The sequence below is a fragment of the Chlorocebus sabaeus genome, chromosome 27 (assembly GCF_047675955.1).
Source record: "Chlorocebus sabaeus isolate Y175 chromosome 27, mChlSab1.0.hap1, whole genome shotgun sequence".
Classification (NCBI taxonomy): Eukaryota; Metazoa; Chordata; class Mammalia; order Primates; family Cercopithecidae; genus Chlorocebus; species Chlorocebus sabaeus.
In genome coordinates, this window is record NC_132930.1 from 41,099,822 (window position 1) to 41,118,853 (window position 19,032).

Below are 19,032 nucleotides of genomic sequence, written 5' to 3' on the forward strand. Positions count from 1 at the left end.
TAATGCACAACTTGAAGACTATGGTTAATAATATTGTATTGTATGCTGGAAATTTGCTAAGAGAATGGATTTTAGGTGCTCTTACCATACTTAAAAAAAGAAAGGCAACTATGTGAGATGACAGATATAAATATGCTTGACTGTACTAATCACTTCACTACGGATAGGAATATAGAAGAATCATGTTGTATACCTTAAACATATGCAATAAAAAAGAAAAACGAATGAGGCTGACAATTCAACAATTCAGATCCTGACTCTGACAACATTACCACGGATTTCTGCCAAGGGCAAACACTACCCTGAAGGCCCATCTAACATTCTTTTCAACCATGAGATTTTTCTGACCCTGAGCTATGTATTTCAATCATATTTATCAAATCCTTACTTCTGAGCCACACCAAGTTTACTGGTGCTACGGGAAAAAATCCTCATACATTTCTAAAAGATTTTAATCCCCAAATGAGAAAACAAAAGTGTTCCCATGACCCAGAGGAGGCACTGCAAGGGCACAAGGTTTCTATGTAGGAAGAATATTAAATTTTTTTAAAAAAATAAAACTGATTTTGGCAATGTTGCATAACTCTATGAACAGACTAAACCATTAAATTGCACATGTTAAATGGGCGAATTATATGCCATGTGAATTCTCTCAATAAAGCTGTTACATACCCAGAAAATAAAATTCCCTCAAGCCTTTACTGTAGACTTTGGCTTGGCAGAATTTCCTGACTCTTCAACATTAGAAGTTCTGCCTCATAGGATCCCTGCAGAAACGGCCATGGGGACACAGACTTTTATTTTGCAATGGAGGCAGCTGAAGAACTAAGCCTCAAAGACAGACTTCAGTTCATCTTGGGACTGGCTGAGCAGTCCACAGCTGCTCACACTGGCTCCACTTGCCGCACGTCTTGATGTTACAAGTTTCTACACACCCTGGGAGATGCTTCACAGGAATGAGGCAATATAAATAAACATCAGTGGTTTACCTGCAACAAAGTGTGCACTGCATGCATGACAGGGAAAACTCCTTCAGTGGCTGATAAACATTCTGAAAATCCAATGAAGTATCCAATTTTAAGGCATCCCAGGACGATGGTAATGACTGCAAACAATGTGATACTACCTAAATGCGGGATGAAAGGGGAAGTGGAAACACACACATTGCATTAATATACATTGATGTCATTTCAAAATAATTTATATTATGTATTAAACCTTTATGTATATGGTCAAATGATTTTTCCCAAGGGTGCCGAGACCATTCAATGGGAAAAGGGCAGTCTTTTCAACAAATGTGGTGGGAAAACCGGATATCCACATGCAAATGAATGAAGTTGGACCCTCACCTTACACCATATACAAAAATTCACTCAAAACAGATAAAAGATCTAAAATAAAAGTATCAACCTTGTAAAAGAAGACATGGGGGAAGCTTCATGACATTGGCTTTGGCAATAATTTCTTGGCTGTGACACCAAAAATTCGAGCAACAAAAATTAAAATAAATAAGCTGAACTACATGAAAATTAAAATTTTTTGCATATCACAGGATGCTACCAACGAAGTGGAAAGATAACCCACAGAACTGGAGAAAACATTAGCAACTTATGTGTCTAGTAAGTCATTAATATCCACAATATACAGATTTGTTTACATTAAATACCTTGTATAATGAAATCGTACAGTACTGTCCTTTTGTAGTTGAGTTTATTTTACTTAGCATAATGTCTTCATGGCTCATCCATACTGTATCATGTGTCAGAATTTCCTTCCTTTTTAAACCAAATAATATTTTGTTGTATGTCTATACCTCATTGTGTTTATCCATCTATCTGTTGATGGATGCTGGGTCGCTTCCACCTTTTGGATACTGAAAATAATGCTACTATGAGGGAATTTATAGAGAATTCTTATATATCAACAACAGTGGGCTGGGCACAGTGGCTCACACCTGTAATCCCAGCACTTTGGGAGGCCTAGGAGGGTGAATAACTTGAGATCAGAAGTTGGAGACCAGCCTGGCCAACGTGGTGAAACCTGTCTCTACTAATAATGCAAAAATTAGCCGAGTGTAGTGGTGCATGCCTATAATTCCAGTTACTTGGGAGGCTGAGGCAGGAGAATCCATTGAACCTGGGAGGCAGAGGTTGCAGTGAACTGAGATCACGCCATTGTACTCCAGCCTGGGCAATAAGAGCGAAACTCCGTCTTCAAAAATCAATCAATCAACAATGACGAAAGCCAATTTAAAAATTGGCAAAGGACTTGAATAAACATATCTCCAAAGAAGACATAAAGATGGCCAGCAAGTACATGAAAAGATGCCCACCATCACTAATTATTAGAGAGATGTAAATCAAAACTACAAAAATACCACCACACTATCAGGATGGCTACTATCAAAAAAAAAAGAAGAAGAAGAAGAAGAAGAAAATGATAGAAAATAACAAGCATTGGTGAGGATATAGAGAAATAGTGCTCTGTTGGTGGGAATGTAAAGTGGCACAGCTACTACAGAAAACACTAGGGAGGGCCTTCAAAAAATCCAAAACACTATTACGGCAATGATCTGGCATTTCCACTTCTGAGTATATACCCGAAAGAATTGAAAGCAGGGACCCGAGGGGATATCTGTATTCTCCTGTTCATAGCAGCATTATTTTCAGTATCCAAAAGGTGGAAGCAAACCAGCATCCATCAACAGATGGATGGATAAACACAATGAGGTATAGACATACAACAAAATATTATTCAGCTTAAACAGGAAGGAAATTCTGACACACGATACAGTACGGATGAGCCATGAGGACGTTAGGCTAAGTAAAATAAACTCAACCACAAAAGGACAATACTGTCGGATTTCATTATATGAGGTATCAAATGTAAGCAAATTCATAGACAGAAGTAGAATGGTGGTTGCCAGGTGCTGGAGGGAGGGAAGAATGACGAGTTAGTGTTTAATGAGGACAGAGTTTCGGTTTTGCAAGATGAAAAACTTCTGGAGGTTGGTTGCACAGCAGCGTATATGTACTTAATACCACTGAGCTGTACACTTAAAAACTGGTAAGCTGGTAAATCTTATACATATAAATGCATGTTTTACCATGATTAAAAATATGTTAATAAAATAAATTCTAGCCCAGGCATGGTGGCTCATGCCTGTAATCCCAGCCCTTTGGGAGGCCATGGCGGGAGGATCACTTGAGGCCAAGAGCCTAAGCAACTCCATCTCTACCCAAAAATAACATAAAAATTATTTCTAAATAAATAAATAAATTCTACTGTTGAGTTGCAAAGGTAAAACTAGAAGGCAGGTGCTGTGTCCTGTTCATCACTGTACCCACCCCATAGCCCAGAGTCTGACAAATGATATACAATCAACAAAACCTGGTCCAATCAACAGAAGGCTTCTAGAAGCTTTTTCAAAAAGGAGCAATCTAAGAAGGTCACTGTTCTACTCAAAAATCTCAGTTCTCTAATCCTAAAATCCTGTTCTCTGAAGAGTAAGAGTGCAACTGGCCGGGTGCGGTGGCTCACACCTGTAATCTCAGCACTTTGGGAGGCCCAGGTGGGTGGATCACCTGAGGTCAGGAGTTCGAGACCAGCCTGCCCAGCATGGAGAAACCCCGTCTCTACTAAAAAATACAAAATTAGCGGGTGTGGTGGCGCATGCCTGTAATCCAGCTACACAGGAGGCTGAGGCAGGAGAATCACTTGAACCCAGGAGGTGGAGGTTGCAGTGAGCCAAGATCATGTGACTGCGCTCCAGCCAGGGCAACAAGAGTAAAACTCTGTCTCAAAATATATATATATATAAATAAGAAATTAGAATGCAGAGTGTGCAGGTCATATAGGTATACAGTAATTCTCTGAACTATCTTTGCCACTTTTCCATAAATCTAAAGCTTTTCTAAAATAGAACGTCTATTTATTTATTTATTTGAGACAGGGTCTTGCTCTGTCACCCAGGCTGGAGTGCAGTGGCATGATCTTGGCTCATTGCAACCTCTACCTCCTGGGTTCAAGTGATTCTTGTGCCTCAACCTCCTAAGTACCTGGGATTACAGGCGTGCACCACCATGCCCAGCTAATTTTTTGTATTTTTAGTAGAGACGGGGTTTTGCTATGTTGGCCAGGCTGGTCTTAAACTCCTGGCCTCAAGAGGTCCACCTGCCTCAGCCTCCCAAAGTGCTGGGATTACAGGCATAAATCACTGAGCCCATCTGAAAGCATATCAAAAATAAAAAAAGATGAGTAAGGGCTCTAGAGTAGTAGCTGAGGAAGGGCCTGTGCTAGATGTACTGAAGAAAGGAAGCAATCTTTGATAAGATAATGAGCATGGTTTTGCCCAAAATATAAAAACAAACTAATAAAAAATATGCATATAAAGAAGACTGGAAAGGAATATACGAAATACATTAAAAAGACACTTGGTGACAAATGAAGAAATTAGTGAGAAAAAGGCCGTGATCATGAGCTCTTGATCAAGTCAGAGATCCTCATCTGTCTCCTGGGCTAGCATTGACCGCCATTTACACATTTGCTCCCACCAACAGGAGGAAATTGGATCATGTAGGACGTGCATTAAGGCACTGAGCAGAGAGGAGGGCATGAGCCATAACATTGGGCTATAACGTTACAGCTCCAGCCTGAGAAGCCTCCTCTGAAGAGTAATGCAATCGCCTGGCACTTTTCCACTGCTCAAAGCCTTATAGAAACAACTCTAATTCACTTTTTTTTTTAATCCTGGAAATGCCCCAATGAAATCAGAAACTTTGTAAGAGTGGAGATTCGATCCCAGTGCTTTCAAATGTTTTGACAAATACGTGGTTGGTTTTAATTACAACAAAACATAGCAAGATGAGGCGAGGCAGCGTGGTTGAGTGGCAAGAGCACAGGCCTGAAACTGTAGGGACCTGGATGCTCACAGAACATGTGAGTCACTTCCTGCTCCCAGCCTCAGGATCCCATACAGAAAATGAGGATGGTCTACAGCAGTGGCTCTCAAACTGGAGCCTGCATCAGAATCATCTGGAGGGCTTGTTAAAACACAAATTCCTGGGCTCTGCCTCCAGAGTTTCTGATTCAGGAGGTCTGGGCGGGGCCCCCAAAATTTGCATCTCTAACAAGTTTTCAAATGGGGCTGCCACTGTTAATCTAGGCCCCACTTTGAAAACTACTGGTCTAAACCATCTCTGTGGTTGACATGTCAAGGGTTCAGTAATAAATATTTACATATTTTCTTATACTCTTTAAGTCCTCCCTTTCTTCCTGTGTTCATCCATTCATCCATGGATTCATTCACCTAGTTATTTATACAACAAATATCTTGGGGACTCCTACTATGCATGAGACATTATGCAAAGGGCTCAAAGACAGACATACGAGATTGCTATAGAAACAAAAATATACGAGTATAATATTGCATAAATTGGGGTGTGCACGAAATATCAGAGAGATGAGCTGGCAACAGACTTTTTCTGCACAGCCTGGGAAACCAGAAGACAATGGAAGAATCTGCCGCAAGGAAAGGACTGCACCTCAGAAACCTTCTTCCCAGCTAAGATGTCGCCCACGTGTCAGGGCAAAAGGCAGAACGATGTTTGAAGATATACAAAATGTAAATTTTTCCACAAGTGTTTATTGAGCAGCAACCATGGGCCAGGCATTGTCCCAGGCACTGAAGAGATAAAGGTCAATAAAACAGAGTATCTGCCTTGAGGAGTTTCACATCTAGTGGGGAAGGCAAAAAACAAACCAGTAAATAGTAGACATATAAGGAATGTCAGGAAGTGCTAAGTGCATGAAGAAAAGTAAAGCGGAAAAGGGGACTGAGGTTGAAGGTACATGGACAGGAAAGGAGGTGACTGTTGAACAGAGAACAGAGGGTGAGAGAAAACTGTCATACGCATAACTCGTCTGACAAAGGACTTGAACCAAACAGCTTGGAACTGGCAGAGAGTCCCCAAAAGAGGGGAAAAGGAGAGCAAATTACAGCGACCAATCAACTTTGTGGAAGGCTGGAGGCATAAAGGATGGAGAGACAGATGGAGATAGATAATTAGATTCATGGGAGAGAAAAGAAGAAAAGAACTTAAATTCAAATGGATAAACTGCCTGAGATGTGTAATTTACATGCCCTATAAAGACTTGTCATACAGAATAGACATTTTGAGGCGAAATTCTATTAACCATCTCTACAAAACCCCTAAGTTCGGCCGAGTGCAGTGGTTCACACCTGTAATCCCAGTACTTTGGGAGGCCGAGGCAGATGGATCATCTGAGGTCAGGAGTTCGAGACCAGCCTGTGCAACATGGTGAAACCCCGTCTTTACTAAAAATACAAAAATTAGTCGGGTGTGGTGGCAAGCACCTGTAGTCCCAGCTACTCAGGAGGCTGAGGCAGGATAATCAATTGAACCTGGAAGGCAGAGGTTGCGGTGAACCAAGATTGTGCCATTGCACTCCAGCATGGGTGACAGAGAGAGACTCTGTCTCAAAAAAAAAAAAAAAAAAAAAAGAAAAACCGCCAAAAACAACAACAACAAAAAAAAACCTAAGTTGGAGAAGGACTGGATACGGAACAAAGAAAAACCTTTGAAAGCCTTCATGGTAAATAAACAGAAAGGGAGAGGGAGGAAGGGAAAGGAATAGGGAGGCAAACGCACGCTAAAGGTCCCATCCCATGAGATAGAGAGGATGTGGGAGCAGCGAGCATCTTGGACTGGGACACAGTGTGGCCCGCTGAGGGAAATGTTCAATGTTTTGTTTTCAAATAAGAATGAAGTAATAGGCAGCCGGGCGCGGTGGCTCACACTTATAATCCCAGCACTTTGGGAGGCCAAGATGGGCGGAACACTTGAGGTCAGGAGTTCGAGACCAGCCTGGCCAACATGGTGAAACCCTGTCTCAACCAAAAACTTATCCCAGTGTGGTGATGGGCACCTGTAGTCCCAACTACTCAGGAGGCTGAGGCAGGAAAATCACTTGAACCTGAGAGGTGGAGGTTGCAGTGAGCTGAGATCATGCCACTGCACTCCAGCCTGGGCAACAAAGCAAGACTCCGTCTCAAAAAAAAAAAAAAAAAAAAAAAGAATGAAGTAATATGCATCTAATTATGAGAGTAAGGAAAGAAAAAAAATGGTCATTAATGGAATAAAATATCACAATAAATTTTTCAAATGCTTAAAAAAGGCAAACATCTGGAAAAGGAAAAGGAAGAAATAGGAATGTAAATATATCATTATAAACATCGTAAAGAAAAATGGAAACAAAAAAGTCAAATATATAAATTATTATTGTAAATCAGAATGATCTAAATCCTCCCACTAAGTAGTAAGCAACAATAGGAAGATTGAATTAAAAACAAAACCTAGTTACATGATCTTTACACAAATCACACTTTTAACAAAGTAATAAAGGTTTAAAATAAAGTAGTGGACAAAGAGGAATCAGATAATGCAAACAAAAAGAAAGTCAGAATGGCAATATTAATATCAGACCATACAGAATTTAAACTTAATGTAATAAGTAGGATAAAGAATCCCTCCTCCTTTATCACTACATATGATAAAAGACAGACTGTATGAGGAAGATATAACAGCCACACATGTGGCCAAATAAAACAGTTTTTGCTTTATATATACACATATACGTATAAATATATAAATATAAATAAATACATATACATATACATGTATATTATATATATATATTTTAGATGGAGTTTCGCTCTTCTGGGCCAGGCTGGAGTGCAGTGGTCCAAGCTCTGCCACTGCGACCTCTGCCTTCCAGATTTAAGGGATTCTCCTGCCTCAGCCTCCCTGCTTTATGTATTTAACTGCTGGTAATAAAAAAAAGAATGGAAAATTTCAGAACTAGATAGATCAAGTAGACAAAATATAAGACATAGAAGAATTGAATCATACAATCAATGAATTTGCTTTTATATGTATATAAAATCTTGCATACCTCAGAACAGAGTATACAATGTTGGATGTCCATGGAATATTGACAAAAATCATGCTCTAAAAGACAGTAGAACATAGAGTGGCAGAGGCCAGCTGCCCAATTCCTACCACTTATTAGTTGATGACCTTGGGCAATTATGTAACTTACCTTTGCCTCAGTTTCCCCATCTCTAAGATATAATGACAGTAATAACACCTATCTCATAGGGGTGCTGAGGAGATTAAGTGAGTCATTACATGGAAGTCACCTAGAACAGTGTTCCTTAACTAGAAAGTTCTATAAGCAGGATGTTATTGTCATCACTCAATTGCCAAGAAAAAATCGATGCATTAGAATCAATTAGAAAGTTTACCAGCTACAATACTTGAGAATAATCCAAAGACTACCTAGGGTACCCATCTAGTGATGGCAGAGGGACCCCCCTCCTCTTTGGTAGGCACCCAAATCCCTCCTAGGAGGCTAGAATCTTGAACCCCCCTCTTAGAGGTGGAAAGTCTCACAGAGTTAGTCTACATTCTATTCCATGCAAGAATGCTTTCCAATGCATCATGACTGGCAGCCATCTGACCTCTACTTGGACAAACCCAGGGCTGGGAGGCTCAACATCTCTCAAAGCACACCCTTCCATCACCAGCTGGTACTTACTTTATTTATTTTTTATTTTATTTTATTTTATTGAGATGGAGTCTTACTCTGTTCCCCAGACTGGAGTGCAGTGGCATAATCTTGGCTCACTGCAAACTCTGCCTCCCGGGTTCAAGCAATTCTCCTGCCTCAGCCTCCTGAGTAGTTGGGATTATAGGCACCCCACCACGCCCAGCTAATTTTTATATTTTTAGTAGAGACAGGGTTTCACCATGTTGGCCAGGCTGGTCTCAAACTCCTGACCTCAGGTGATCTGCCCACTTCAGCATCCCAAAGTGCTGGGATTACAGGCGTGAGCCACCACGCCTGGCCTGGTGCTTACTTTAGAATGTTTTTCTTTATATTGAAGTGCAGTTCACTTCCTAGAACCATCATCCTCTTCCCTGGAGCTTCTATCATCATTCACTTATGCATTCACGCATCTAGTCATCCATCCATCTATCCATCCATCCATCCATCCATCCATCCACTAATTCATTCATCCCATTATTCAGTAGATATGAATTGGTATTTACTACATGTTAGGCACCATGCCAGGAGCTCAGGATACAATGGTAAGCACATTCAGACAGGGTCTCTGCCTTTCGGGGCTCAGTCCGGCTACCCCAACAGTCACTGAATAATACAATCTCCTGCTTGATTCGTGCTAGAAAGAAAATGAAGAGTGCTATGAGACCATACAACCTGGGAGCTGCCCCTGGTCTGAAACTATCAGGACTCTTATTTGCTGAAAGACAGAGGATGGCCTGGAGCTGACAGGTACAAGGCAGCAGCACTTTCTACTCTGTGACCTCCTCATCCTTCTCTCTTCTAGACTGACCCTCCTTTTGTTCCTCCTGCCACCATTCTTTCCAGGGGCCTGTAAAATGCTCAAGGAGGATGATACCCTCCACACACAGTCTGACTTCCTTTCCAATGAAAGCCAAGCTTGCATCTGATTTTTTGGCAGCAACGTTCTCTTGTTTGTGTTGAAATTGTGACACTATGTCTATATTTTCCACTGGACCAGAAATTTCATCTAAGAAAATAAATAAGTAAGAAAATGCATGCAGTTAAGCAAGACTCTCATAGTGGCCCCAGAATTGATCTTGGGGATCACTCCTCTTTTTCCTGAGGGATTTGCCCTCTGCCAATTGATCTAAGATTGTCACCAGCACCAGGGCAGAGCTGAGTTCCTGGGTCAAACCTGTCCTTCCAGCTAGAATTCCAGAGGAAACCCTAGTCCCTGTTGGAGTGCTTTCTTTTGGCACCAGGGCCTCCTGACACTAATAATTAGCTTCTTGCTTCTTTGATGAACCCACAGGAATGGCCAGGTCTTTGCAAACTGCTTCTCTTAACATCCCTCAGCTGCTCCCAGAAAGGCTGGGATTCTTATCTTACTGATGAGGAAAGCGGGACTCAGAAAGGTGAAGGTGATAGAGCTGAGACCTCAAGTCAAGCCTCCCAGAGCCAACACCATTTCCATGATACACACACCTCACTTGAATTACATTATTATGACGAAACTCCCTGAATGTCTAAATAGCCACCATCTACTGAACACCTATCACATGCTCTCTCTACCTTGCCCATTTATTCCCTCTCTACTTAGTGTCCCAAAGACACCTCAAACGTAGCATGTTCAGAAGAGAAATGTAACATGTCATTGGTTTTGTGTCCCCACCCTGCTCTTCCCTTTGGCTTCCCAATCTTGGGAAATGGTGCAACCGTTCACCCATAGACTCAGGCGCCAATGCTCGGAGTCAACCTGGAAGGAGGCAGAGAAAGAGGAAGAACAAGAAAACATGGATGGATGGATGGATGGATGGATGGATGGATGGATGGATGGACGGACAGATGATGAATAAATGAATTATGATAGAAGCTCCAGGGAAGAGGATGATGGTTCTGGGAAGTTAACTGCACTTCAATATAAAGAAGAGCATTCCTTGGATAAGCACAGACTGACAAGAAGGAGAAGGAGAAGGAGAAGGAGAAGGAGGAGAAGGAGAAGGAGAAGAAGGAGAAGGAGAAGGAGAAGGAGAAGGAGAAGGAGAAGGAGAAGGAGGAGAAGGAGGAGGAGGAGAAGGAGAAGGAGAAGGAGAACATTCTAAATTTACCAGGCCAGGTATGGTGGCTCACGTCTGTAATCCCAGCACTTTGGGAGGCAAAGGCAGGCGGATAACCTGAGCTCAGGAGTTCAAGACCAACCTGGCAAACATGGTGAAACACTGTCTCTACTTAAAAATAACAAAAATTAGCTGGGTGCGGTGGTGTGTGCACCTGTAGTCCCAGTTACTCAGGAGGCTGAGGCAGGAGAATCACTTGAACCCTGGAGGTGGAGGTTGCAGTGAGCCATGATCCAGCCACTGCACTCCAGCCTGGGCAACAGGGTGAGATTCCATTAAAAAAAAAAAATGAAAAACAACAAACAAACAAACAAAAAAACAGCAGGAGAGAGAGGAAGAGAAGAAGGAAGAGAAAGAAAGGAGAGAGGGAAGAGGGATGGTGGAGAGGATAGAGGAAGGAAGAGAGGAAGAAAGGATAAAGGAGGAGAAGAGAGAAAGAAAATGAGGAAAAAAGAAGGAAAGGGAGGCTGGGCATGGTGGCTCACACCTGTAATCCCAGCACCTTGAGAGGCCGAGGCAGGCGGATCATGAGGTCAGGAGTTCGAGACCAGCCTGGCCAACATGATGAAATCCCGTCTCTTCTAAAAATACAAAAAATAGCTGGGCATGGTGGCAGGCTCCTATAATCCCAGCTATTTGGGAGGCTGAGGCAGGAGAATCGTTTGAACCCAGGAGATGGATGTTGCAGTGAGCCAAGATTGTACCATTGCACTCCAGCCTGGGAGACAGGGCAAGACTCCATCTTAAAAAAAAAAAAAGAAAGAAGAAGAAAAGAAAAGAAAAAAAAAAAGAAGGAAAGTGAGAGAGGAAGGAAGGGGAAGAAATAGGGAGGGAGGAGGAAGAAAGGAAAGGAGAAGGAGGGAAGAAAGAAGGGAGAAAAAAGGATGGAGGAGAAAAAGAAGTGAGGAACAGAAAAGGGGGCTTTGACTGCAGGAAAGCACAGGTAAAGGCTCATGTGTATAATCCTTTTTAGCCTGTGTAAGTCAATATCCTAAAACAACACTTTGTGCCTTGTTCTAAATAGTACCAGATTCACTGTCATTCACAGAGTCACAAAACCATGAACTTCCCTAAAACAACCATTTTCAGAACAGGAATTTGGGCCACCCTGCAATGGTATCAAATTTTCCCAAAAGCAAGATACTAGATCCAGTCCCTGAGCCTAAGAAGCCTAAAATCTCATCTGGATGATAAGGTTCATATCCAATAGTCATAATACAAGGCAGAAATGGACAAAGACCAAAAGACCTTTCCAGAAGGAAGGTCACGGTGGCCCACAGAAGTGAGGAGTAATTCCTGCCAGGCATTTGGAAAGAAGGTGGCATCTGGCCAGGACCTTTGAAAGAAATGTGGAAAGGAGGCCTAGTGTGTGCTGGGCAGCCGCCTCATCAGTCACTGGATCCTATCCAGTGCGGGATACCTGTTCTACAGATGCTGAAACCAGGGTTCAGGGTAAGGGAGGCAATCAAGTAACTTGCCCAAGCTCATGCATGCAAGGAACACGGAAGCCCCACTCTAATGGAGATTTAAATTCAGGTCTAATGTGAGAATCCAAGTGGCCATGTGTGATGTGTCTGGACCACATGTTGTGAAATGCACTCAGCCTCTCCCAGGAAGGTTACTCAGAGGCTTTCTTCACAAGCACGCTCCCCACGACCTCCTCCCTTTCACCTGCACCACATCTGTCTCCCATTCAAGACTGGCAGCCCCAGCCAGGCACAGTGGCTCATGCCTGTAATCCCAGTATTTTGGGAGGCCAAGGCAGGAGGATCCCTTGAGGTCAGGAGTTTGAGACCAGAAGACAACACAACGAGTCCCTATCTATACAAAATAAAACAAAACTTAGCCGGGCAAGCCCATGTGTGCCTACAGTTCCAGCTATTCAGGAGCCTGAAGTGGGAGGATTATTTGAGCCCAGGAGGAAGAGGCTGTAGTGAGCTGTGATTGTGCCACTGCACTCCAGCCTGGGAAATAGAGCAACACTGTCTCAAAAATAAAAAACAAAAACAAGTGGCAGCCCCTTGAGGAAGGGAGAGTTCCTGTCTTGACAATTTCAGTCAATGCCTGTGAGTACCAGCAGGAGCCTCTATCCCTCTCTGCCCCACTCTGCATCCACACATTCATTACTTCATTCATCCCCCCCTCATTTTCTCAACACCCACTTCGTGCCAGGCCCTGAGGTGGCCTGAGGATCGAGAGACAGGGATCACAGAGCTCCCCAGTGGAGTGGAGGGTACAGACATGTCGACAAGAACACTGGGGCCCAGTGCAGGCTGGGGGCGTGTGGTCAGACCTGCAAAGCAGGGAGGAGAAGGGGGTCGGAGAAGCTTCGCGAGAAGAATGGGGGTGAGGCCTGAACCCTGTCTCGGAAAGCAGGGAGGCAGGTGGGAGAGTGGAAAAGACATTCCTGGAGGAGGGAACCGAAGGTGCCAAGTATGCAGAGGCAGAGATCCTGCCAAGGGAGAAGAAAGTCAGCGAGAATGACCCCAGGACAGGATGAGAACAAAGGAGGGGATCAAAGGAAACGGGCCCTCGGGGGTCGGATGCTAGAAGGCCCTGAGTGCCAGGAGAGGGAGTGTGGCCTCCATCATGGGGTCAGTAGGGCCACTGCATGGCTTTAAGCCAGGGAAGGACTGAAGAGATTTCTGTAACTGTAGCTGTAATGATGGAAGCGTCTGGGAGAGAGAGAGGAAAGAAGGGCAGACGGGAAAGCAAGGAAAGATGCACAGAGACCAAGGCAGGAAAGGCTGAAGGGAAGACGGCAGCGGTGGGAAATGCGCAGAGCCGCCTCAGGATGCAGCCAGCGGGCGAGGAGGCTGAGAACCGCTCGCCCGGTGCCTGGACTCACCGCGCAGCCAGCCGGCGCCGGCGTGCGTGTCCTTGAGGCGGAAGAGGCGGCGGTGCGCGGAGCTGCGGCCCACGTACCACAGCATCCACAGCAGCTGCAGCAGCATGAGCGCCGTCAGGAAGCACAGCAGGTCGCTCTTGCCCACGCCCGCGGCGTGCACCGCCCAGGCCAGCAGCAGCAGCAGCCCCGCCACGAACACGATCAACCCATACTGGCTGCTCAGCGTCTCGGCCAGCTTCTGTGGGACGCTGGCGCGCACACCGCCCCGCCGGGGGACCGGGGACTCCGGGGACCTCGGGGCCGAGGGGGAGGGAGGCGGGCAGGCCGCGGGCCCCGACGACCCCGCGACCGAGGTGCTCGCAGCTGCCGGTGGCGAGGCGGGCAACCCCAGGCCCTCGAGCATCTTGGAGACACCCGCGCCAAGTCTGGTCCCGGGGGTGGCTGCCGTCGGGCTCCACCTGCACTCCTGGCTCCTGTCCTTGCCCCGACGCCTCTGCCAACCAGCACCCCCCTTTTCACCTCCCCTCCTGTTCCTACCCCACGCCTCTGCCAACCTGCTCCCTCTCCTGTCACCTCCCGACGCCCTCCCTCGCCTCTTCTACCCCTTCGTCCTCCGTCAAGGTACCACCCTGTCCACTTACCCAGCGCCCCACCCCGCTGACCCAGGATTCTACGAGCTCCCCTGCCCACTGCCTCTCACTGGGCAACGCCCCGGGCAACCCCCTGCCCGCTCCAGGACCTACGCGGACAGCTCCCCGCCCCCGATCCCTGGGGACACAGGCCAGCACTGCCGCGACACTTGTGCGTCCTCCCGCACCTCCCCCCGCGCGCCCGGCCCCTGCCCGCTGTCTGCAGCCCTCACCCCTGCGCCGACGCCCGCCCACCCTGCCCCTGTCCGGGCGCCCCGGAAACGCTGGGTGACTAGAGGTGCCTCCCGGGGTCGCGGGGTTGCGGGGCTGGGGAGAGGGGGTCTCCTGGAGCCAGCCCGAGGGAGTGTGCGCGGGGGTGGGGGTGGCTGTTGCCAAGTGGGGTGCCCGGGACTCCACAGGGGCGTGCGATGCTCCGGGCTTTCCCAGAGGGTCTCCGTTGGGGAACCCAGAGGTCCAGGTGTTCCTGCCTGGGTCCGTGTCCGAGCGTCCTTCGGTCTGTCCTCGTCCCTGCGTATTTCTGTATTGTCTTCTCTGTGCGGGTCACTCTGGCCGTCTGTCTTCGGGTGTGTCTGGTTAGGGGTGGAGGAACGCCCGTCACTGGCTCTCTGAATTGGGGGAGGGGCCGCCTTCTGTGGGTTTTTTTGTTTGTCCGTCTGGTGTGCCTGTGTGTTGGCTGCGAGATGCCCCCAAGCGGAATAAGACCTGAGCCACTTCCTAAGAAGAGACCATCCCGTACCCTCTCCCAAAGGAGCGGCAGCCATTCTGGACCGAGAGGAGCTGGAATGGGGGCGCCCCGGGGTCTGCCCTGGGGCTACCCGCGTCCAAGCCTCTCCACCAACCCCTTCCAAAGCCCCGGTGCCCGCCTGGCACCCGCCTGCTCCCGGAAGGCGACTGTGTCTGCCAGGGCTCCCCGCTGGGTTGCCGCTAAGTGGAGGTCTGGGAAGTTTCTGCAGAAGAGCATCCTACGGGTCGGGCGTGGCTGACAGGAGGCGCCGGACCCCAGCCGCAGGTTGGAGAGGGGAGTTGGGAGCCAGGCGAGGGCGAGTCCACATCCCACCGTGCAGCAGCCCAGGGCTGGGCCCCCGAAGACGACCCTTTCCCTCTTGGTTTAAGGCTCTTGACGTCTTGAAATTCTTAATTTTTGAAAAAGAGGGCCCATATTTTTGTTTTGCGCTGAGTGCAGCAAATTGCAATAGCAGGTCCTGACTAGGTGGGTAGCCCTGGGCCGGCAAGGAGTCAACCTGGGGGACCTTGCCTTGCCACCATCATTCTTCCAATTCATGCGTTCATTCATTTGATCAACACATATTTATGTGTTGACTTATGAATCATTTGCTGGTCTCTGTTCTAGGTGCTGGGGTTTCAGCTATGAAAGGCTCTGCTCAGGTGGAGCTGATGTTCAGGCAGAGAAACAGCAATAGACAAACAGCTAATGAGCCCTCACTGGGAAGCTGGGGAGCATGACCTGTGAGACTTAGCCCTCAACTTCTAGGAGCTTGGGGGTGGAGACAGAGTAAGCAGCACAGCACCCTTAAGCAGGGCTAGAAGAGGGGCCTGGGGGGAACCCAGGTCTGCAGGAAGGCTGAGAGGTTCAGGGAGGAGGCAACACCTGCACAGTCTTCTTTCTTTATTTATTTTGTTTTTAATAGAGACAGGGTCTCCCTATGTCTCCTAGGCTGGAATGAAGTGGTGTGATTATAGCTCACTACAGCCTGGAACTCTGGGGCTCAAGTGCTCCTCCCACCTCAACCTCCCGAATAGCTAAGACTACAGGTGTGTGCTACCACGCCTGGCTCTGTTTTTTGTGTGTTTGTTTGTTGTTTTTTGTAGAGACAGCGGTCCCGCTATGTTGTTCAGGTTGATCTCAAACTCCTGGGCTCAAGCCATCCTCCCACCTCAGCCTCCCAAAGCACTGGGATTACAGGCCCAAGCTACCAGTCTGGCCTCCTGTACTAGGCACCCTCCACATTCTCCCCTCCTCTTCCTACCAATGGATGCCCACACCAACAGCTAGAGCAACCTGGGGGCCTGAGCTGAAGATGGAAGAGGCAGTCTGCCTGTCTCCCCAGTGACTGGTGAGGCAGCTTCGTCTCCCGAAGCTGGACCTTACACAAGTGAGAAATAAACTTCCATTGTGCTAAGCCACCACAAGTCTGAAATGTTCCAGTAGCTAGCAGTACCTTAACCCGCTGCGTACAAAGATAAATAACACTCAGTCACCATCTGAAAATCAGGTGGAATGCCTGTCTCTGGGCTACCTGCACTTTTTTTTTTTCGAGATGGAGTCTCACTGTGTCACCCAGGCTGGCGTGCAGTGGCGCTATCTTGGCTCACTGCAACCTCTGCCTTCCAAGTTCAAGCGATTCTCCTCCCTCAGCCTCCTGAGTAGCCGGGATTACAGGCATCTGCCACCATGCCCAGCTAATTTCTGTATTTTTAGTATACCATGCTGGCTAGGCTGGTCTCAACTCCTGACCTTGTGATCCACCTGCCTTGGCCTCCCAAAGTTCTGGGTTTACAGGCGTGAGCCACCGCGCCTGGCCTGCATTTTTTTTTTAAGAAGCAATGAAATGAAAGTTTCTGGAGGCTAAAGTCAGCCCCGTTTATTGTAATCTCAAGACAATGTTAAAACTAACTGAGAGCCTGTAATCCTAGCACTTTGGGAGGTCGAGGCAGATCACTTGAGGTCAGGAGTTCAAGACTAGCCTGGCCAACATGGTGAAACCCCGTCTCTACTAAAAATACAAAAATTAGCCAGTGTGGTGGTGCGCACCTGTAATCCCAGCTACTTGGGAGGCTGAGGCAGGAGAATCGCTTGAACCCAGGAGGCAGAGGTTGCAGTGAGCCAAGATTGTGCCACTGGACTACAGCCTGGATGACAGAGCGAGACTCCATCTCAATACATACATACATACATACATACATACATACATACATACATACATAAATCAGAGATTTACCCACACTGTGTTCTGCCTTCCACTGGTGAGATTTTTTTTCAAAAATCTGAGCCACACGGGGCCCCCAATTTCTTATGACTGACCCCTGCTCTGTGGTGGACAGATACAAGGGGTCAGAAATGATGCTCTGGTGGCACCCAGGCCTTAGGTTTTCACCACATTTGGCGCATCTTACCCCTGCCCACACTGTGTCCTGAGAACTGTGTGGCATGGCTCAATCAGTGTAAAACCTGGAAACGTCCTGACCAGGCAGCTGCCTCCCAATGATGATTCAGTACCACGCAGATGGACAGGCAGACATGCTGCCCTCAGACATGGGCTCCCTTCTTTTTTTATTTTTTTTAAATACTTTAAGTTCTAGGGTACATGTGCACAATGTGCAGATTTGTTACGTATGTATACATGCGCCATGCTGGTGTGCTGCACCCAGTAACTCATCATCTACATTAGGTATTTCTCTTAATGCCATCCCTCCCCTGTCCCCCTACCCCACAAGAGGCCCCAGTGTGTGATATTCCCCACCCTGTGTCCAAGTGTTCTCATTGTTCAGTTCCCACCTATGAGTGAGAACATGCGGTGTTTGGTTTTCTGTCCTTGTGATAGTTTGCTCAGAATGATGGTTGCCAGCTTCATCCATGGCCCTCCAAAGGACATGAACTCATCCTTTTTTATGGCTGCATAGTATTCCATGGTGTATATGTGCCACATTTTCTTAATCCAGTCTATCATTGATGGACATTTGGGTTGGTTCTAAGTCTTTGCTATTTTGAATAGTGCTGCAATAATCATACATGTACAGGTGTCTTTATAGTAGCATGATTTATAATCCTTTATATCCAGGATTGAGATCGCTGGGTCAAATGGTATTTCTAGTTCTAGATCCTTGAGGAATCGCTACACTGTCTTCCACAATGGTTGAACTAGTTTACAGTCCCACCAACAGTGTAAAAGCGTTCCTATTTCTCCACGTCCTCTCCAGCACCTGTTGTTTTCTGACTTTTTAAAGATCGCATGAGCTCCCTTCTTCCAGTGAAGATGATGGGATTTCACAAGGCCAGAGACCCCCGGCACACTCAGCTACCAGAGATAATAGAAGGTCTCAAGGGGCAATTAGAACATTTTGCCCCCAGTCACCTTTGGTGGTAGCTATGTAATCCCAGTATTTTTAAGAACAAAAGAGTTAGTGTATCCGTTTCTTTTCTTTCTTTTTTTTTTTTTGAGACAGAGTCTCACTCTATCGCCTAGGCTGGAGTGCAGTGGCGTGATCGTGGCTCACTGCAACCTCTGCCTCCTGGATTCAAGTGATTCTCCTGCCTCAGTCTCCCAAGTAGCTGGGATTACAGGTGCACACCACCATGCCTGGCTAATTTTTTGTATTTTTAGTAGAGATGGGGGTTTCACCATGCTGGCCAGGCTGGTCTCGAACTCCTGATCTCGTGATCCACCCACCTCGGCCTCCCAAAGTCCTGGGATTACAGGCCTGAGCCACCAAGTACAGCCAAGTGTATTCATTTCTTAGGAAGGGTGTAACAAAGTGCCACTAACTGGGTGGTTTTAAAACAATGAAAATTTATTCTCTCACAGTTTGGGAGGCCAGAAGTTCAAAATCTAGATGTCAGAAGAGCCAAGTTCCCTCTGAAGGCTCCAGCAGCGCTGGCCTCTTCCAGTTTCTGCTGGTTGCTGGCAACCCTTAGCATTCCTTGCCTTGTGGCTGTATCACTCCAATCTTTGCCTCTGTTGTCATTTAACCATCTTTCCTCTGTATCTGTGTCTCTTTTCCTCTTCTTATAAAGACACCAATCATAATGGGTTAAGGGCCCACCCTACTCCAGTATGACTTCATTGTA

The 19,032-nt window shown here is 46.5% G+C and overlaps 1 protein-coding gene across 1 annotated transcript in view; it reads right to left on the minus strand.

Annotated features, from left to right (window-relative positions):
- The window catches only part of OTOP1 (otopetrin 1), a 37,056-nt gene extending 23,013 nt beyond the window's left edge, over positions 1 to 14,043 (minus strand). Inside the window, exons 1-2 of the mRNA XM_008017904.3 lie at positions 13,576 to 14,043; positions 990 to 1,126 (exon numbers count right to left, since the gene is read on the minus strand). Of these exons, the coding sequence (XP_008016095.2) occupies positions 990 to 1,126; positions 13,576 to 13,978 (540 nt within the window). The 5' untranslated portion in view covers positions 13,979 to 14,043. The remainder of the gene's footprint in view (positions 1 to 989; positions 1,127 to 13,575) is intronic.
- Positions 14,044 to 19,032: the final 4,989 nt, after the last annotated feature.